We start from the raw sequence: 22647 nt of genomic DNA on the forward strand, positions 1-22647 counted from the left end.
TGAGCCGAAACCAAGAGTTTCAGAAATACATGTTTTAAGCAAGGTTCCCAGTAATTCTAATGGAGATAATCTATAAATGCCCCATGCTTCTCAAAGCACCAGGTTATTGGTTAATTGGCCAGACTTTGGAGTCTGATAGAAATGGGTTAAAAATGGACTCCATTACTTTCTGCCTCCATGATCTTGGACAAATTACCTAACCTTGCTGAGGTTTATTTCTTTCCTCATCTATACAAGAAGAATAATAATATTTACCTGCCTCGTTATGATGATTAAATAAAGGTGTATTCTATTATGACTGTCCATCTTCAAAGAGATGTGGAATTTGAATAAATTAAATTAAGTTTCTCCAGGTTATCATTACTAAAGATTATTTTTAAAGCACCCATAGCTCCTTTTAGACCAATCTTACACTAGTAAGATAATTACTTACTGTCAGCTAGAAGGAAAACATGATTAAATAGTCCCTCTTTCAGGGCAGAGGAATGTTCATTTACTGCCATCATTTACTTATATTATTACACAGTGCTTGGAGAGCACAAACTAATTCTGAAGGTATTAGATAGGTATTAAAGTTGGTCTAGTGAAGATTAGAATATTGGGCAGCCTTCTCTCTTTTATCTGAGTTTATAGATATGTGTGCTTGGGAATTATATATTTTTTCTTTTCTTAAAAATAGTTACAGAAAACGCCTTCTTGTCAATTTCCTTAGAAGATGTCCTTGTTTATTTTTCCTTGGAAAAGGCAGCCTGGAGTCTCTTTTGTGACCCAAAGACAAGCATGAACCTGGAAATGCAGAAGGAAGTACAAAGTCATGGTGCCTTCAAACTAGAAATCTGAGTTTACTTCTGGTAGTGGAGTACAAGTGGGACATAATCAGGGTCCAGAATATATTAGAAAGACCTCTGAAATAGTTGAAAGATTCAAGAATTTCTGTATGGGGGTGCTTGGGTGGCTCAGTGGGTTAAAGCTTTTGCCTTCGCCTCGGGTCATGATCCCAGGGTCCTGGGATTGAGCCCCCATCAGGCTCTCTGCTCAGCAGGGATCCTGCTTCCTCCTCCTCTCTCTTTCTCAGCCTGCCTCTTTGCCAACTTGTGATCTCTATCTGTCAAATAAATAAATAAAATCTTTCAAAAAATAAAAAATAATTTCTATATGAAGGTAACCTGAATTATTGGGACTCTCATGAATATGGGATAAAAAAGCCCAAGAGGGATATAATCCAAATGTATAAAGTTGTGAAAGATACTATATTGTGATCACAGACCTTTTTGTAAGTTTAAAAACATGTACTCTTAGACCCATTCATAATTCTTGGAATTGATCACAGTGATATACTTGCACACATCAGAAATGACACATGTACAACAATATGGCATCGTTTGTGAAAGGGCAAAGCTATACACAATTAGTCTGGTTAAATAAGTTAAGGTGTAGCTACACAATAGGATACTATGTAGCTATTAGAAAGAAGAAGGCATCCTTCCATCTCTAGTTAGGACAGGGTAATTGGTAACTAAAATTGCCCTCCTGCCTGAAAACCACCGAAAAATGAGACAAAATGTATGAGGCAACTGTATTTAGGCATTAAGCAACATAGAGTGCAAAACTGTGATGATTACTACAAGGAGGGAAACACACAGGGTGAGCCCATAGTCAGGTAGAGCCGAAGCAGTGACGTCCTAGCTGAGCAGAGGCAACAGAGGTCATAGTTCTAGAAATGATTCCGGAAGGGAGTACCTCAAGAATGAATGACACATATTAGAGAAGGTCACAGAGACTAGTTTAAGGGACTCTCACTAGCCAAATTTCAGACAGTGTGAGAGTCAAAATAAATAATGATAGCTATGGATTATAATCTGAGTCCATATTGATAAAATAAGTTAATGAATAAATAGAGAAATAGAGGAAAAGAGGAAGTTCTTCTTGCAATAACAAATTAATTAATTATATATTAGTTCATTAGTTAAATTATTAATATAATTTCTAATTAGTAAGTTATGGAAAGAAGGATGTGTTAGAAGAGCATTAAGGGTGCTAAAATTAGTTGTGATAGCTTATTAAGGAATAGGGTTTATCTAGTCCTAAAGTATCATCCCCACAAACAACTTACTGATTACAGAGGGGAACAATACTAACTTCACTAGGCAAAACCACCTAAACCAAGTGATGAAAGTAAATCTCACCAAAATTGGGACAGATAGGCATCACATACACCCTAATATGATAAGGGCACAATAAAACTTGTGAATTTCCTATCAAAAACATATATCCTGACTCTAATCATGAGGAGCACCAAGAAGAAAATTGATGAACACCCCACAAAAATAACGGGTCTGTAGTCTTTAAGAATATCAAGGTCAATAGAGAAAAAAATGACTTAGGAAATCTTCCCAGTTTATAGGAGAACAAAGACACTTGGCATTTAATGCAGTGCATGTCCTTGAATTACAGCATGGACTGGGGGGAAAGAGCTGTACTTGACAAGGTCTGTATATATATTGTGGATACATATTAAAACTATATTAAATAGCATTTAATCCCCTGGCTTTGTTAACTGTACTATGATTTATGTCAATGGAATATCCTTGTTCTTAGGAACTGCATACTGGAGCATGTGGTGGTAAAGAGACATTATGTTTCTAACTTGCAAATAGTTAAGAAATATGCATGTGTAAGAGTTTTTGGCGAGAAAATATAAAGCAAACAGAATGTCAATAAAGACAAAAATCGGGGCACCTGGGTGGCTCAGCAGGTCATGATCCCAGGGTTCTGGGATTGAGCCCCATGTCAGGCTCCCTGCTCAGGGAAGACCCTGTTTCTCCCTCTCCCTCTACTGCTCTGTCTCCCCTGCTCGTGCTTGCACTCTCTCTCTCTAATAAATAAATAAAATCTTAAAAATAAAGGGGGGGCCAAAAATCTAAGGTGGAAGATACAAGGGAGTTTCTTGTACGACCTTTGTAACTGTTCTGTAAGCTTGAAATTATCAAAATAAAGTTTTATCACAACTAGGGAGGGAAAAAATGAGACAGTTCTATGTACTGATAAAACACGACCTCCAATATATTATACTAAGTGGGCTGGCAGAGAAGAAGATGCAGAAGCAAAATGCAGAATGGCAGGAATAATATGTTACCATTTGCATAAAAAGGGCATGTGAATAGACATGTATTTGTTTAAGCACACAGAAGGATTTTCAAGCCATGGTTAACACTGGTTGCTTCTGGGAAGGGGAACTGGGTGGCCAGGGTCTGGAAGGAGATTTGGGTAAATACCAGTGTCAGGTACATGTATTACCAGTTGAAAAGATAAGACAATTCAACAACAAACTCAAAAACTGGAGGCAACACCATTTCTTTCCAGGATATAGTATTTCTGACAGAGCAGACTTCTGAATCACTTCAGCTTTGGGCAAATCAAGGAGTGAGAGATCTTCAGTTGACTAAAGTTACTGCTACTTAGGGTGACACAGTAACTTTTGGACATTGTGGAAAGCAAACATGTTCTCTATTAGTTTGTTCCTTGTTACTCCAGAGACCCGGCACTGACTTAGGTGGCATGGGCTTTGTTTTTTCTTTTGTCCTAATGAGGATTTCTTGAAACAGTGAATTGTTGTTATAGAATATAAATAGTTTCTTAAATGAGTAGATTTACTAGTTAACCTTTTCTCTTAGCTTCCTGCCTTTGACATTTTATCTCAAAACAGACCAATCAGATGATGAAGCTTTGACATTTGAAATTATGTAGTAATGTTTATATAAGGTGTGGCTCAGTAGAAATGTATGAAAGCAAATTCCACGTTGACACTATGCAACATTGACATTGATAGCCCAATGCCTTTTATTATCATGGTATGAGAATTTGGTGGGATCAGGTTAAGGAAATAAGGAGGAAAAATTCAGAAGAAATCTAGAGTGTACCTTGAGCCACACAGTGGCGATCAGACATCTCTGCTTCTGGTATTTCATAATTAATAGGGCCTCTGAAGTGCCACCTTCCCCAGAGGTTAGGTTGTCCCTGCCCGTGAAGCACTTGTTCTTTCTGCTCTCTCCCTTCCCTTCACCAGAACAGCAAGCACTGCTTTAATGTGGGCACGCAGCCATCGACTCCAGTTTTTGAGCACCCACTCTGGTTAAGATGGTCTTTTCCTCTTCTGATGAAATATGTGAAGGCTTGAGCCCTACCCTGTGTCACCTTCTTATTTAAGTTTCTTATTCTTATCCCTCTGACCCCCCCTTACCCCATTAATTTTTGCATCACCATGAGCATCCTGTAATACCATTTTTTCCCGGACCCCTTATCATATTGAGTGTTAGGGACCCTGCAAACCTTCAGTGAGTTAAAGAATCAATCTCACAACCCTGAGGTCATGTCCTGAGCCAGAATCATGAGTTGAACCCTTAACCAACTGAGCCATCCAGGTGCCCCTACCTTTAAATATATCTTAATTTTTACTCCTTCTCCCACTTCCATGGCCTCCAGTTTAGTCCAGACCACCACCTTCTTCACTTTTGTCTCTCTGCCCTGTGTGTATTCTGCATAGAGCAATCAGAGTGCTATTTAAATTTTTTTTTCTAAATGTTTTATCAAAGTATAAGATATGTAACCAAATTGGACAACTTGATAAATTTTCACAATGTGACATGATCATTTAACCAACACCCAGAGCCAGTACTCCAGAAGTCCCCTGTGCTCCCTTCCAGCCCACCGTCCTCCCTTCTTGTCCCCTCAGTAATCTGTGTACTGATTTCTAACTCCATTGATTAGTTTTACTATTTCTTAAACTTCATGAAAATGAAACTTCATTATACAGGAGGTACACAGTATAGATATACGACGTTTAGGCATCCAACTTTGATGGATAGTTGGGTTTTATTTTTAGTCTATTTTGGATCCTATTGCCACAGATATTATTATTATGCATCTTTTGCTAAACATACATAAGAATTACTGTCAGGGATATATCTAGGAGTGGAACCGCTGAGTCAAACGGTAAATGTATATTCAGTTTCAGCAGATACTCATAACAATTTTCTGAAATGGTTATAACCCTCAGCATTAAGCGAGAGGTCCAGGTGTTTCACATCCTCGTCAAGGTTCGGTATCATTTCTCTCTTTCATTGTAGTCCTTCTGACGAGTGTAGCGAACTGTGCAGTGGACTGTGTTCATTACACTTGCACTGCTGAGCTACTCATGGAATGGACTCCCTTTTCGTATGTTTGTTGACCATTTGGGTATCTTCCTTTATGAAGTGCCTATTTAAGCCCTTTACCTATTTTCTTGCTCTTACTGATTTGTAGGGTTTTTTCCAGAATCTATGTTCATTGCAGATATCTTCTTCCACTCTGTGGCCTGTCTTTTCACTCACTTGGTAGTATCTTTCCACGAACAAAGTTTCTTAATTTTGGTGTAGTACAGATTATTGCTTTTCCTTTAGTAATTTAATCATTTTCATGTCCTGTTTGTTGCCAACCGCAATGGTCATGAAGGTATTCTCCCATGTTCTAGTCTAAAAGCCTGTCATTTTACCTATCCCATTTTTTAGCTCTATACTCTATATGGAATTATTTTTGTGTTTAGTATAAAAGGTAAAAGTCAAGATACATTCTTTCCCCTTATAATATCCAGTTGACCCAACATCATTTTTTGTAAAGACTATCCTTTTCTTACTGTAAGAGTGGTAATTTTCTTAACTCAGATCATGAGGTCCCCCCTTGCTCAAAATCCTTCAAAGTTTCCCACTGCACTTAGCATGAAATAGACATGTCTTCCTGTGGCTCTTTGCCTGGAATTTGCTTTCTTCTTGGCTTTTGCCCCACTGTTCTCATTTTCTGCTCTCCACAGTGGACATGCTGGTCTCCTTGCTGTTCCTCAGTCTTTCAAATACGTTTTTGACTTGGGCAGTCAGGTGTGGGGTTTGTTCTGCCCAGAGAGCGTTCTTCCTCCACGTGTCAGCCTGAAGCCCTCCTCACTGCACTCAAGTCTGTGCTCAGATGCCCTTTCCAGGAGCACCTGGGCCGCTCAGTCGGTGAAGCGTCGGACTCTCGGTTTCAGCTCAGGCCATGATCTCAGGGTCTGTGCTCAGTGCGGAGTCTGCTTCAGATTCTTTCTCCTCTCTTTGCCCTTCCCCACTCAAACACACTGTCTCTCTCTCTCAAATAAATAAAATATTTTTTTAAAAAGCCCTTTCCCAGGGAGGATCACTAACCACTCCACATAACACTAAGAATGAAGAATATATGAAAATCCTCTGAACATGTATGATATTATTAGTGAACTCTTTTCCGGTGATATCAGTGCCTGCCAGGTGGCCTCTCCGTTCTGTGGCGGGTTCATGGGATCTCACTGGATTTGGAAGTAGGACTGATCATCATCTTTGCAACAGGCAGCAGCTCTTTTAAGCCAGTGCAACTGTTCTTTCTTCATTGTTTTTAGCATTTGAATTTGAAGAAGTGCTTTTGGAGACTTCCATTTTAAGAACTATGAAAATTTTGCTTCCAAAAACCTTCACTACTGTGTGCTTAAATGAGTGTAAATTAATTTCTGAGGTTTGGAATTTTGTGGATTTGTCCCCTCTTTTTCTTTTCTTTCCTCTTTTCTTTCTTTTGATGTTATTTGCTGTACATGCTGCACATCCAGATTGTGTATCAGAAGGACACGGATTATTTTTATGCTTTCTTAGTGATAACTGTTGTTAGAGTACCATTGCTGTCTGTCATTGCACTGTTTGTTTTCCTGAAATCAACTACTTCTAATTCCCAGTTAAACAAATCATTTTCAGTTTTGTCTGTTGTCTTCCTAGCCATTACAGTCATTTGGAATAAAAATTCAATTTCAGTGAGAAAAATGGGCTCAAGACCTAAATGTGAGCCCAGAAAGCATAAAACTCCTAAAAGAAAATATCGACAGTAAATTCTTTGACATCAGCTTTTACCAACATTTTTCTAGGTATGTCTCCTCAGGCAAGGAAAACAAAAGCACAAGTAAACTATTGGGCCTGCACCAAAATGAAAAGCTCTTGCACAGTGAACGAAACCACCAACAAAACAAAAAGGTGACCTACTGAATGGGAGAATATATTTGCAAATAATATATCTAATAAGGGATTAATATCTAAAATATATAAAAGACTTATGCGACTTACCCCCAAAACAAATAATCTGATTAAAAGATGGGCAGAGGAGCTGAATAGACATTTTTTCCAAAGAAAACATACAGATGGCCAACAGTCATATGGAAAGATACTCAACATCACTAATTATGAGGGGAATACAAATCAAAACCACAACGAGATATCACCTTAAACCTGTCAGAATGGCTAGAAATGAAAAGCCAAGAAATAAGTGTTTTGAGGATATGAGGAAAGAGGAACCCTCATGTACTGTTGATGGGATCATAAATTATGCAGCTACTGTGAAAAACAGTATGGAGATTCCTCAAAAAATTAGAAATATATGATCCAGTAATTCCATTATCAGGTATTTACCCAAAGAAAATAAGAACACTAATTTAAAATGATAAATATGCCCCTGTGACCTGCAGCATTATTTGTAATAGCCAAGATATGGAAGCAACCCAAGTGTCCACTGATAGATGAGTAGATGAAGATGTGGTACACACACACACACACACACACACACACATGCACACACATGAATATTACTCAGCCATATAAAAAGAATGAAATCTTGCCATTTTTGACAACATGGATGGGCCTCAAAGGTGTTATGCTAAGTGAAATAAGTTGGATAAAGACAGATACCATATGATATCATTTGTATATGAAATCTAGAAAACAAAACAAGTGAATGAACAAATAAAAAAAGAAACAGGCCAATAAATACAAAGAACATAATGTGCTTGCCAGTAGGGGAGTGGGCACATTAGATAAAGAGGAGTTGGAGCTACAGAAAATAGAATGAATCGTTTGTAAAAATCCTCTGAGCATGTATATTATTATTATTGAACTGTCTCCTCTATGATGTTGTGATTCCTTGAGGTAAGGGATTGTGTCTTGTTTCTTTTTGTAGATCTTATTTGCAGCATAATACTTTAGAACTCGAATAGGGTCCTTAGTATAATGCATGCAATAATACATTGTTTTCCCTATTTTGTCTGTATTAGCTCCAGATCATTCAGACTCTAATATAAATATTTAATAATCTTACAAATTGTGGTGGAACATGAGCTTTTTGTATTTTTTTAAAAAGGGGTTAGTACACAGCATTATAGCCTGAAACTTTAAAATTCACTTTAACTATTTTATATGGGAACAATGCATAGGCCAAGTCCAGGCAAATGTTATCTATGGCTAAAGAAAGTAGAAGGTTTTCAGTGACTTTATATTCTCTTCGAACAGTAATACTAGTTGTATTTCATGTTTATAAAGTTGCATTTTTTCCTAGAATTCTGCAATCTAGACAGTATTTCTCATTGATATGGTTCCTATTATTGGTGCAGTTTGGGGGCTACATGTATGTATAAAATTTGATTTGGGGGCAAGAGTTAAACTGATCTTTCATTTACTTATTTGTTCATTCTTTGAGGCATTTATTTCCACTATTGGTTGCATTTTTTTTTTATTTCCTTAAAGCCTTAAGCTATGGCTTAACATACACGATTCTTTGATTAATTGTAGAATGTCATAACAGAGCAGAAAGAGACTTTCAAGATCACCTTATCCAGCTATAAAAGACATTACTGGGTCAGTTAACAGAATGGGAACACTGTTGGTAGATTCAATTATTATAAGTGACCAGCTTCCTGAAGTTGATAGTGTTACGGGCATATAAGAGAGTATCCTTATTCTTAGAAAAATGCAATGAAATATTTAGGAATAAAGATGCCATGATCGTGTATTTACTTCCAGATGGTTCAGGGAAAGCAAAGTGTGTGTGTGTGTGTGTGTGTGTGTGTGTACAAGCTCACTTGCATATGGAGAGAAAGAGGGAGCACAAATGAGCAAAGAGTCAATTTTAAACCAAATGGGGCACAATATTAACAACAGGTAGATCTGGCAAAGGGTATATTAATCTTCTTTACACTGTTACGTGTTTCCTCTTAAGTGTGAAATTCTCTCCATCTAAACAGTTTTAAATACTCATCTCAGCCAGCCCTCTCAGGAAAAGCATTCAGTCTGTGTGATACAGAGGTTAAGTAACTTTCCCAGTCGCCCTGAGAGTTAGAGACAGAACTTCTCCTAGTCCTGCGGCTGTGATATGCTGTGCTGCCACCTTCTAGTAACTTGTCATTGCGCTCCAGACAGATGCAAGGGCCAGTAATCTTGACTTGTGGTTGCATAGGATGCAGCCAAACTTGCACATTAATGATGTAGCTCTGGGTGACTTTTAAAAATACTTTTTCCATCATCTGGTCAGCCTTACAACCTCCAGCCCCTGTGTTACCTGGACATCTTGTTACTAGATATGCTACCCATTGTAATGAGACATGCCTGCATTTGCATTTTAACAGTCATGGTTGGTTCTTCTCTTTCCTGATAGCTACTGCTTCTTGGGATACGTTTCTCATGCTATGGAATTGCAAGCCACAAGCCAGAGCTTTCAGATTTGTGGGTCACAAGGATGTTGTAACCAGCGTGCAGTTTTCCCCACATGGAAACTTATTGGCATCTGCTTCACGGGACAGAACTGTCAGACTGTGGATTCCTGATAAGTAAGAGAAATAAAGAAATACCTGATATGCTCTGGATTTAGGAATGTGAATGAAAATGAGCCTGGCCGTTCCTTCTGCGCTTCTCGGGGATGCCTGCACTGCCAGTATCTGCACTGCACCTAGTCTGAGTCACATGCAAAACGTGGTGCCCTTGTCATAGAGTTAGCAGACTACTTCATACTGTTTTTTCCTCATCTTTAACTCATAATTATCTCTTCTTTTTGAAACCTATGTCTAACCATGGAAATACACTTAAGGTTTGTTTTTTGGGGTTTTTTTTGTTGTTTTTTTTTTTGTCAGGGGGCTGGTTATCCATCCCTTTATAAATCTATTGTAAGCTTCAGATTGTCTCCCCAGAGAGACACATATCGACATTATAACTGAAATTTCATAGTTTATTAACCTACTATTGCCCATTTGTGGATCTTTGGGGGGCCTTTGGGTATCTGTTAATCCCTATTGCAGAACTGACTTTTGGTGCATATCATATATTATTGGGCTCCGGAGTTTTCTGGCTAAAGAAAGTTTCTGACAAATGTACAAATCATTGTGTTTGTGTAAAGTCCTATTCTAGTCTAACAAATCCCTCTTTAAGAGGCTTTTTAAATCCTAGCTGATAGCTTATCTATTTTAAGCAATTATTGAGCCATGATTTTTTTTAAAAGCTTTTGAACTCTTTTCTTGAACTCCTTTTTTAATTATATGTTTTCAAACACACATGAAAACAGAAGGAGTAGCGCAATGATCCCCCCCCCATATTCCTCCACCACGCCCAGCAGCTTTCAGTATCAGCATTTATCAGTGGTTTCACCCATGCCCCCCGCTCTCTCTCTCTCTTTTTTTTTTTAGCTAGAGTATTTTTAGAACAAATCCCACACACCGTTTCCCGCCATAAATAAGAATTTGAGCATTTGCCTTGGCACTGCTGTGGCAGGACTGGATTTGTGGTGTGTGACTGAGCAGTCTCGGGCGCTCCCACATGGACATTCACAGGGCATTTTCCTGCCAGGAGGCACTTTGTTTTCTGCCACCACCCAGGGAAACTCCACGCTGAGAAACTGAACATCACCCTGATGGTGAAAACTACCAAAGAGAAACAGCGTGTTCTCATGACACCGTGGGTGGCAGGGTGCAGGGTAGCTGTGAGGGCGGGAGACTGGCTCGGAGTCCAAAAGGGAGAGTGTTTTCCTTAAATCCTTAACTTTGGGGATTTAAGGCTAGTGGTTGTACTGTCTTCAGCACAACACAGTTCCTGTCTCCCACTACTAATTCAAGGAGCTCTCAGTGAATAAGCTCCATACCAGGGTAGAAATGCTTAACATGCACGATCGTTAATTGGTACGGGCTAATCAAGTGCCACAGTTCAGCTTGAGTAGATGTCTCTGGTTCCTCTTTCTACATCATATTATCATGGGCCAGGGAAGTCGTGGGTCATGGCAGTGGGATGGAGACTGATTGCTCTGTATTGCTGCATAATCATCCTCAAAACTTAGCTGAATATAGTAACTGTCCTTTCCCATAATGTGCGGGTTATCTGGATGGTTCTTCTGCCCCATTTGATGTTAGCTATTACTCACTCAGTTTCACTAGGCCGGGGGTCCTGTACCCCACTCACACCTGCGGCCTGTGCCAGCTGTTGGCCGGGGCTCTTTGGTCCTCCGTATGCCCTCTCTGTGCCCATATAAGGACTTCCTTACAGCCTGGCAGCTGGGTTCTAGGACAGTAAAAATGAAAGCGGGTAGGCCTTTGAAGGGCGAGGTCTCACGCTGCCACAGTGTCACTTCTACCTCATTCTGCTGGTCAGAGTAGGTCACAGCCAGCCCAGATGTGAAAGAGGAGAAATGGGTAGATTCCACCTCGTGGGGGGGTGGGGAGCAGCGTGTGGTACAGGGATGAGAGGGAGTAGGCAGGTGGCTGCACTTGCAAACACCACACCTGGTCACTGGCGGGCTAGGGAAAGATTGTAGGACCAAGCGTGGAGGCAGTTCTGGCCCGAAGTCTATCCCCATGGGCAGTCACGAGAATGTGGGCAGAAAGGGGACGTAAATACGTGTGGGCACAGAACCAGTGTCAAGGCAAGGTGAGGACCTACGGAGCCCTTGAGCAGCAGCACGAACAAGGCACTCCTACGGTGGTTTCTTACAGGCTTCCTGTTGAGACCGGGTCCAAGGGTCACAGCAGACAAGAGCCAAGAGGTGGGCCCTTTAGAAAGACGTCCAGCCGGATAGCCTGATGGAGTGTGGAGCGTAGAACTAAAGATCAGGGCGGATTTGAATGATTCCGACTATCTCCTGGCTTCCTGCTCATAGCGGATGCCAGTCTAGTCTTTGTCTTTTCTAGGCTGTATTTTTTTTTTTTAAGATTTTATTTATTTATTTGACAGAGAGAGAGAGATCACAAGTAGGCAGAGAAGCAGGCAGAGAGAGGGAAGCAGGTTCCCTGCCGAGCAGAGAGCCCGATGTGGGGCTTGATCCCAGGACCCTGAGATCATGACCTGAGCCCAAGGTAGTGGCCCAACCCACTGAGCCACCCAGGCACCCCTCTAGGCTATATTCTTGGATTTGGGCCAAACTATACTCCTCTAACTGCCACCCATAGAACTTTCCCTTGAAATTTCACTGGACTAGAGCCTGAATGCTCCTTCCTATTTAAAAAAAATATATATCAATTTTAGTTTTTCCTGGTATAATATCATGTATCAGGTGATGGAGATTTATTACAAAGTCACTTTACATTCTACAGACCATTGGAAGGATAAGCCAGGATGGATCTAAGAACCTTAAGTAGTGAGTCTTCCCAGTGGAATTGAACAAAGTGTATTGAGCTCTTTTTATATGCCTGATATTGCACTAGATGCTGATCTTATAGGGATGAATAAATCATCATTCCTGTCCTCAAAAAAAAAAAAAAAACTACAAAAACCCCCAAAAAAACCCCAAAACTCAGGGCTTAATACAAGAGAAACAGGTCTATTTTTTTTTTTAAGTACTGTATAATGTAATACGTAAAATAGATATAGCAGACAGGGAGCAGTTAAGCCTGCCTAGGTAGGTCAAGGGGGGTTGGGGTGGAGGAAGTAATCCAGGCTGAGAAAAAGCAGCAAGTGCAAAGCCAGAGGTGTGTTTGAAGCTCGGGACTGTTCTGAGTCCAAAGTTCAGTGTAGGGGCAGGATGCCTTGCTGAAGAGCTTGGGCATTGTACCTTTTCTTGGAGGGCAGCCAGTGACACATTTATGCTAAGATTTACATGCATAGAATGGCACTTTTAGGGAGGTAATAAGCACCGTATGTTGGGGACTGGAGGGGGTAACAGATTAGAGCAGGGAAACCAGTTAAGAAGCTTTTGCGATAATCTCGGTGAAGGATATGGAAGGTGCATCTCCCTTAATGTGAGCATAGCTGGGATAGAAAGAAGAGGTACTGAAAGGATATTTGGGCAGTGATAGCAGTATCACTATCAACAAATCCATTTGTTGGCCTACTGAATGTGGGAAGAGAGGGGGAGCAGTTGAGTATGTCTTCTCCCTCTACAAATTCTGTCGCCTGCTGTTTTTCAAACAGTTACATATAAATGACTTTCTGAATGGAAAGACACTTGGAGGTGTCTTGGGAACTTTAGAATGCTACCACGAAGTAGTATTTCCCCAATGCCATCTTTGAACTCCAGCGCTCTTGCTAGCCTGCTCCTAACTATTCTCAAGTTTTTTGTTTTGTTTTTTTCCTGGTGCTTCTCCTTAAATGCCACACATCATTTTCTCCATCTCTTCTTTTCCTGTTCTCTTTTGCTCACCCTAGTCAAGAAAAAGAAGCAGCAGCTGAAATTTCAGTGTTGAGAACTGTGTTATTACCATTTGTCCTTTGTTTTGTTTATGAGTGTAAGATTGGGCCTGGCCTGAGCATGGCCTTAGATATACCCCAGGGGTCTCAGTTCTCATTGCTGGTGGGTGCAAATACAAGTGGAAACAGGAAAGTCAGATCACCTAGAGCTACGTTCTGGAGAGGGGAAAATGGCATGAGGGGCGTCTCTTCCCTCCCAACCCGGACTGCCAGTCCGCACATGACCTCAGTCTGAAAGCGCTTCCTTGGAGCTATTCATTTAACCTGTCTTAGCTTTTCTAGGTTGCAGGTCCTTTAAACTATTTGTTGCTCTTTCTAGAGGAACAACAGTAACTTAAAATTCATGGTTGAGATTTGTTCAAAATATTATTCTCTAGCTTCCAGTTAAAACAGCAACTGCATTTCTGGGTGGGACCACCAGGGTCTTTCCTGTTAAGTATAAGTTGTGACTCTAATAAAACCAGCTATAAAGAGTGTTGATGAAGAAACTTCTCATACTTTTCTTAATTTTTTAGGAATTAAATTTTCATATGTTTCAAAGTCTGTACACTGGTTAGATGTTGATAATATTGAAACCCAGTGTTATAAATATTGAACTGTTTATTTCCAGGAGAGGGAAATCCTCGGAATTTAAAGCTCATACAGCTCCAGTTCGAAGTGTAGACTTTTCAGCCGATGGCCAGTTTCTAGCTACAGCCTCTGAAGACAAATCCATCAAAGTATGGAACATGTATCGCCAGCGTTTCTTGTATTCCTTGTACCGACATACACACTGGGTACGCTGTGCCAAGTAAGTATGAAGTTTCGTCATAAGGTTTCCACATTTTTTCCCTGCTGTAGTTCATGTTTACCCTTCCCCCCAACCCCCAGAAAAGGGGATTGAGGACAAATTCGTTCGTTCGTTCATTCAGCAAATATTTATTGTGTGCCTGCTATGTGCTGGGAAGAATAGGAAACAAAACGGTCAGAACCTCTCGCTGTCATGAAGCTGACATTCTAGAAAGGGGAGACAGACAACAAACAGGTAGGAAAATGGATTGGAAGGGGGGGCTGCAGTTTTAAACAGGGTGTTAAGAGACTGCGTCACAAAAAGGGTGGCCTTTGAGCTGAGATCTAATAGAGGGGGAGGGGGCAAGGCTTGAATATGTTTGGGAAAGGAAATGTCCTGGATACAGGAAACCAGTACAGAAGCCCTGGGGTGGGAGCCTGGGGGCTGTTCGACCTGCAGGAAGGCTGGTGTGGAGCAGAGTATGGGGAAGGAATTGGAGAGGCCCCAAGGGAAGTTTCAGCCAGGTTGGGAAGAGCTGACAGGCACTGAGGGAGGCGAGATGGCGCTCAGCGCGTTTCATCTCCCTGTCCCATGTTTTATGGGGTTGCTCTGATTTCTGTGTGGAAAATGGACTGTCAAAGTCAGGGCAGAAGCAGGGGGTGTTGCTAGGAGGTTATGTGTAGTGGTTCACATCCGGGCTTGGACCAGAGTGATGGCAGTGGAGACTTCAAGAAGTGGTTGGAGTCTAGACATAGCTTGAAGGAATAAGCAACGCTACTTGCTGTCACATAGGATGTGAGAGACAAAGAGAGGAACTAAGAATGACCACAGTCTTTCTCAGTAGTCTGTTGGGACAAGTGCTATTGTAGGTGTCCCTTTCTGTTCTTAAGACACACTGCTAAAGTACTTAAAATATTTCCCGAACTGCCATGGGAGGATAGGGCTGTTGTTTTATTTTCCCAGTTTTGCAGATAAGGGAACTGAGTTTCAGAGTTAAAATTAGCACTCGTCTAGTTGAAAGTGATAGAAACCCAAAGAAACTATTTTTTTCCTCTGAAGGTGGTTAATTAGCTGATGTTTGGTAACATTGGAGTGAAAACAGGGAACACTAGAAGCAGGGACTCCAATGCCTCCAGTGTCACTGTAGGCCTCCCTACACGCTGGCTCTGTTCTCTCAAACACCCCGCTGCTGAGGTCACTGCCAGCTCTTGGTGAAGTCCTCACAGCTCTGTGACTGGACAAGAAAAGCTTCTCCTAACACCAGGCAGAAAAGTGCCAGGGGCAGCTCTCAGTTTGGATCCCGTGCCCATCCCTTCAGGCAGTGAGACACTGGTTAGGCAGGGGCCCGATGAGACCAGTTACCCCGGCTGGCTGAGGGGTGAGAGTACATACCAACCGTGCATTCTGGTGGTGGAGAGAGAGGACTGCTTGCAAAAGGAGGGGGCTAGCATAGTCATGGCCATTAGGGGACAATCTGTGAAGCCTGCAGCCAGCAGACTTGGTGCACACTGGAGGAAACAACGTGTGACGGCATCTCCAGCCAGGATATGGGGGAGGGGGAGCCCAGCCCTGTCTGTCTCGCCTTACATCCCACGTTCCTGTTAGCATGCTTTCAGTGGAACATTATTGTTCAGGTGTTGATTATAATCTAGGGTAATGAGTCTAAGGAAAATAAAAAAGACAGAAGGTCATACTTTTAGTCAATAGTTTTTTTGTTGTTGTTGTTTTTCCTTCAAAAGATCTCCGCTACTTTTGGCTCTGGCCATCTCAGTCTTATTTCTATATATGCCAGAGAGCTGTGTGGTCAAGAACCTGGGTCTGGGACCTAAATATATAGGTTAAAATTCTACCCCCACCAACTACCAGCTGTGTGACCTTATGGAAGTTTATCTAACTACTCAGTGCCTTAGTTTTCTTACCTGTAAAATTAGGATAATAATAACCTGCTACACAGGTTGTCATGGTACTTAAATGAGTAAATATATTTGGAACTTTTAGAATCATGCCTCTCACAGAGTAATCACTAGATAAATCTTTAGCCATCCTCTTCCTCATCATCATTGGGCATCACAGTCTTGTTTCATTTTTAAAGATGTTGTGAAACTTGAGTTGATAATTTTTTTCTGCCTAAGGAGGTGACATTTGTGGTGGTCCCAAGAGGCTGGTCAGCTCATTTGTATTGATTTATTCAATGATGTTGTGATCAGAATATCGACTGTCCAGTGCATCAGACCTGGAGATCAGATGGAGGCACAGGAGACTAGGCGGGGGCCTGGGAATCATTATTCAGCTCCCACTAGGACTGATTCTGGATATGTTTAGCAAAGACACTAGTTTCTATTATCTTCATCAAGGAGCTCATCAGAAGCAAAAACATTGAATGATAGCTGTTATTTATCTAGTGTGTCCTGAGTGTCTCTATTTCCTTCCTAAAATAATTTAAGGTGGTTTATAATAACTGTAACACAATCAGAGGGAATGAAGAGACGATTCTATCTAGAACCATGTAACCTTGCTTAGTGCAAATCTGGCAGGTTTAGACTGAGTTTCCTGCAGCCAAGGTATTAATGGGATGACGGTGGCTGATGTACTTTCATATTCTAACAACAAAAAAGAAATCCTATCAAGTTGTTCAGAGACAAAATTTTTCCTGTAGTAAATTCTAGGAGGTATTTTATTCCTTGCCCTTGTACTGAATCATCTAGTATAATATACATGCAGAAGAAAAGTTATTGCTGACATAAGACAGAAGAACTTATGAAATGTGGAAAAGTTCACCAATAATGTAAAATTTTGGTTTTCAGAATATTCCTTTAATGAGCATAGCCCTCCTATGTACCACATATCTGTGCTGCATGTTAGGTAGGTAGAGATGAAAATCACAGTCTGGGCTTCAAGGAGCTTTTATATTTATAGTTCAATGGAAAAAATGGATACAAATTATACTTACAAAAATTATAAACTTAATGTATCCTGCGGGAAGGTGATGCACAGGGTGATAAGGGAGTGGGCAATGGGGCACTGAACTAGACCTGCATGAGGAGAAGCCGGGGAGGCATTTCAGGCCCAGCACCGACAGACGGGCAGGAGAAGAGGCAGCAGCGTCTTGTCAGATGGGGAAGGGTGGCAAGCCATTCACAGTGGAAATCAGCAGAGTAGGCACTGTGGCCTGGGGAAAGGTTTTGTGCCCTGGGAACATTAATTATTCAGCTGTTGCCAGGTGTGAGGAGTGAAATGAGAAGTGGGGTGGAGAGGGGAGAGCTGGGGAAGGCTCAGTGTCATGGATGTCATGAAAAAGACTTTGGACTTCATCCTCCAGGTGACATGGAGATACCAGAGGGCTGGGAATGGGGAGGAAGCCTGATCTTCCCGGAGCTCTCTGCTAATTGGTCTTACATCCCACAGCATGCTTGCTTTAGAGCATTGGCATGAGCTGGGCCAAGACTCATAGTCCTCCCTGCGCCACATCATTACTCTTCGACAAGTCAGTCTACGGCTCTCAGCCCAGTGGGAGGTGAGGGTAATGAGGCATCTCAAATAGACTGTTGTGGGGATGAGAGAGACTGTGTGCAGAACTGAGGGATGCCAGAAGCCTGCCATTCCTCCGGCTGGACAGCGCTGGTTAGGGAGAGACTTAGGTATTGGGGAAGAGCCCCTAAAAACATTCTCCCTCATCAGTTAGAGAGGAGGAGGTGATGGTTGAACCCTGCTTTTCTGTCTGCCTAGCATCTGTTCTGTTTTCTGGAGACGGTGCCCAAGTTTTCCCCGAGGAACCAGTGCTCCCCCGCAGTCCCTCATTATGTTATGTACCATGACGGCATGGCCTAATCTCCAGTCCCCGCGGAGGGCATTCAGCTCAGGCTTGCTGCCTGGAACAGGGCATCTCCTGCCTGCAGGAGTTAGTGAGTCTTGTTAGAACGGCAGGCCCTTGCCTTGGGATTTCTGTGTCAGGCTTATTTCCTTTTTCTTTCTTTTTTTTTTTCCCTTAAGTTTATTTATTTATTTTAGTAATCTCTACACCCCAAGTGGGGCTTGAATTTATGACCCTGAGATCAAGAGTCACATACCCTTCTGACAGAACCAGCCAAGAGCTCCTTAGACTTATTTAAACCCGTGGCTGCTGAAGGACACCGCGGGCAAAGAGCTGACTCGGGGCAGCAGACCGTGAGCTGGAGAGAGAAAACATTGCTGTCTAATTACCTGCTGTGGTTTCTGGAAAGGGTCATACCTGGTTTTATTAGCATGTGTTTGCATGTGGGCGTGTATGTGTGTGTGAGAAACCAGCCTTAGAAATTCTCACTTTATTTTTTAAAGGCACTTTCTATAAGATATGATAGTGGAGCAGCGTTTTGGAAAAAGTGGGAATTATTGTGGCACCCAGTGATGTGCCCTCAAGACGCCTAAAGGTTCCTCTCCACAGATTTGCCTTCCTTCCCCACCCCACCCCCACCAGCGCTCTGCTGTCTCCATGGAGACCCTTGTGAAATGTAAATCTGGTCTTACTGCTTCTCGGGTTAAAGCCACTCAGTGATTCCTTGCCCTGGCTTGTCTGCTCTGCCTTCCTGTTACAACCTTGTCTTTTGTCCCTTGTCACCATCTCCTTCTTGCCTCTATGCAGAGTTCCCGTATGCTATGTTCTGTTATGTTCTGTGCCTTTTCCACATGCTGCCTGCCCTGTCTACAATGCCCCCTGAAAACATGCTCCCTTCACAGTCCTACTCTGCATCTCTCCCTCCAGGAGATGTTTCTGACTCTCCCAAGCCCAGCTTATCAGAAGTCCTTTATGCCACTGCATTGTCCCATTGAGGAGATCTGTCTGCTTCAGCCTCTCTTCCCTGTCAGACTTTGAATTACAAGTATTTTATTCCTGTTGTATTCCCAAGCGCTGTTCTAAATTCTGTAGTTACCATAGAAAGCAAACCAAAATTCCCAGTCTTGTAGAGTTCCTTCTACCAAAGGGAGGTAGACAATTAAAAAAATACGTTAGTGATACGTGCTCTGCAGAAAAATTCTGTAGGGTAACAAGATAGAGAGTGCTGGGGTTGCAAGGTGCTCTTACATCCCCATGACAAGGCATCTCTGCTCAGGCGACCTTGTCTGAAGGCAGGAAGCCAGTGGGGGAGGGGCAGGGGCGGGGTCGAGTGTTGGAGATGGAGTCTTACACAGTATGAGAAGCACTGCCATGTTAGTATGGAGTGGGGAAGGCTCAGAGGAGTTGTGCAAAAATGTGGGTTGAATGAATCAGTGAGTGGTGTGCAGGTAGCTTAGGTGGGAGTTTTCATGGGCTTCTTCAAGGAAGAGTCATTTCTGTAGATTTTTAATATCAAATAAAAGAGGACTATACATGCACGTTGTGATGAAGAGTGTGTATGGGACTTCACTTTTTTTTTTCCCAATCCCTGTTCAGATTGATAATTTTGTACTGAGCTCACCTGCTCTTTTATAGAATGCCTTTATCTCACCTTGTCTACCTTGTTGTTCTGAGGTGGATTTCTTTTTTCTTTATTTTCTTTTTTACCTGTTGTTTTCTCTTTTTTTTTTTTAACTTATTTTTTAAAATTTCTTTTCAGTGTTCCAGAATTCATTGTTTATGCACCACACCCAGTGCTCCATGCAATACATGCCCTCCATAATACCCACCACCAGGCTCACCCAACCTCCCACCCCCGCCCCTTCAAAACCCTCATATTGTTTTTCAGAGTCCACAGTCTCTCATGGTTTGCTCCCCCTCCAATTTCCCCCAACTCCCTTCTCCTCTCCATCTCCCCATGTCCTCCTTGTTATTCTTTATGCTCCACAAATAAGTGAAACCATATGATAATTGACTCTCTCTGCTTGACTTACTTCACGCAGCAGAATCTCTTCCCGTCCCATCCATGTTGATATAAAAGTTGGGTATTCATCCTTTCTGATGGAGGCATAATACTCTATTGTAGATATGGACCATATCTTCTTTATCCATTCATCTGTTGAAGGGCATCTTGGTTCTTTCCACAGTTTGGCAACTGTGGCCATTGCTGCTATGAACATTGGATTGCAGATGGCCCTTCTTTTCACTACATCAGTATCTTTGGGGTAAATACCTACTATTGCCATTGCAGGTCATAGGGTAGCTCTATTTTTAGTTGTTTGAGGAATCTCCATACTGTTTTCCAAAGTGGCTGCACCAATTTGCATTCCCACCAACAGTGTAAGAGGGTTCCCCTTTCTCCACATCCTCTCCAACACTTGTTGTTTACTGTCTTGTTGATTTTGGCCATTCTAACTCGTGTAAGGTGGTATCTCAATGTGGTTTTAATTGAATCTCCCTGATGGCTAGTGACGATGAACATTTTTTCACGTGTCTGTTAGCCATTTGTATGTCTTCATTGGAGAAGTGTCTGTTCATGTCTTCTGCCCATTTTTGGACATGATTATCTGTTTTGTGTGTGTTGAGTTTGAGGAGTTCTTTATAGGTCTTGGATATCAGCCCTTTGTCCGTATTGTCATTTGCAAATATCTTCTCCCATTCCGTGGGTTGCCTCTTTGTTTTGTTGACTGTTTCTTTTGCTGTGCAGAAGCTTTTGATCTTGATGAAGTCCTAAAAATTCATTTTCACTTTTGTTTCCTTTGCCTTTGGAGACATATCTTGAAAGAAGTTGCTATGGCTGATGTTGAAGAGATTACTGCCTATGTTCTCCTCTAGGATTCTGATGGATTGCTGCCTCACGTCGAGGTCTTTTATCCATTTCGAGTTTATCTTTGTGTATAGTGTAAGAGAATGATTGAGTTTTATTCTTCTACATATAGCTGTCTGGTTTTCCCAGCACCATTTATTGAAGAGACTGTCTTTTTTCCACTGTATATTTTTTGCTGCTTTGTCGAAGATTATTTGATCATAGAGTTGAGGGTCCATATCTAGGCTCTCTACTGTGTTCCACTGGTCTATGTGTCTGTTTTTATGCCAGTACCATGCTGTCTTGGTGATCACAGCTTTGTAGTAAAGCTTGAAATCAGGCAATATAATGCCCCCAGCTTTGTTTTTCTTTTTCAACATTTCCTTAGCAATTCGGGGTCTCTTCGAATTCCATACAAATTTTAGGATTGTTTGCTCCAGCTCTTTGAAAAATGCCTGTGGAATTTTGATTGGAATGGCATTGGAAGTATAGATTGCTCTAAGCAGTATAAGCATTTTAACAATGTTTATTCTTCCGATCCATGAGCATGGAATGGTCTTCCATCTTTTTGTGTCTTCTTCAATTTCTTTCATGAGTATTCTGTAGTTCCTTCAGTACAGATCCTTTACCTCATTGGTTAGGTTTATTCCCAGGTATCTTATGGTTCTTGGTGCTATAGTAAATGGAATCGATTCTCTAATTTCCCTTTCTGTATTTTCATTGTTAGTATATAAGAAAGCAACTGATTTCTGTACATTGATTTTGCATCCTGCCACATTACTGAATTGCTGAATGAGTTCTAGTAGTTTGGGGTAGAGTCTTTGGGTTTTCCATATAAAGTATCATGTCATCTGCGAAGAGAGTTTGACTTCTTCATTGCCAATTTGAATACCTTTTATTTTTTTTTTGTTGTCTGATTGCTGTTGCTAGGACTTCTAATACTATGTTGAATAAGAGTGGTGAGAGTGGGCATCCTTGTCATATTCCTGATCTCAAAGGGAAGGCTGTCAGCTTTTTCCCATTGAGAATGATATTCGCTGTGGATTTTTCATAGATAGATTTTATGAAGTTCAAGAATGTTCCCTCTATCCCTATACTTTGAAGCATTTTAATCAGGAATGGATGCTGGATTTTGTCAGATGCTTTTTCTGCATCAATTGAGAGGACCACGTGGTTCTTCTCTCTTCTCTTATTGATTTGTTCTATCACACTGATTGATTTGCAAATGTTGAACCACCCTTGCAACCCAGGGATAAATCCCACCTGGTCATGGTAGATAATCTTTTTAATATACTGTTGGATCTTATTTGCTAGGGTCTTGTTGAGAATCTTAGCATCCATATTCATCAGTGATATTGGTCTGAAATTCTCCTTTTTGGTAGGGTATTCGCCTGGTTTGGGGTTCAGGGTAATGCTGGCTTCATAAAAAGAGTCTGGAAGTTTTTCTTCTGCTTCAATTTTTTGAAACAGCTTCAGGACAATAGGTATTATTTCTTCTTTGAAAGTTTGGTAGAATTCCCCAGGGAATCCGTCAGGTCCTAGGCTCTTGTTTTTTGGGAGGTTTTTGATCACTGCTTCAGTCTCGTTACTAGATAGATATCAGTCTATTCAGGTGGTCAGTTTCTTTCTGGTTCAATTTTGGAAGTCTGTAGTTTTCCAGGAATGCATCCATTTCATCTAGGTTGCTTAACTTATTGGCATATAACTGTTGATA

The 22647-nt window shown here is 41.4% G+C and overlaps 1 protein-coding gene across 5 annotated transcripts in view; it reads left to right on the plus strand.

The window, feature by feature from the left end:
• The window catches only part of POC1B (POC1 centriolar protein B), a 103364-nt gene that overhangs the window by 12996 nt on the left and 67721 nt on the right, over positions 1 to 22647 (plus strand). For 4 of the 5 annotated variants that reach the window (XM_080812496.1, XM_080812497.1, XM_080812499.1 and 1 more), the window contains 2 exons: positions 9502 to 9673; positions 14119 to 14298. In XM_080812496.1, coding sequence (XP_080668622.1) covers positions 9502 to 9673; positions 14119 to 14298 — 352 coding nt within the window. The remainder of the gene's footprint in view (positions 1 to 9501; positions 9674 to 14118; positions 14299 to 22647) is intronic. The other variant, XM_080812500.1, reaches the window with a different exon arrangement.

This window comes from Martes martes (assembly GCF_963455335.1).
Source record: "Martes martes genome assembly, chromosome: 8".
Classification (NCBI taxonomy): domain Eukaryota; kingdom Metazoa; phylum Chordata; class Mammalia; order Carnivora; family Mustelidae; genus Martes; species Martes martes.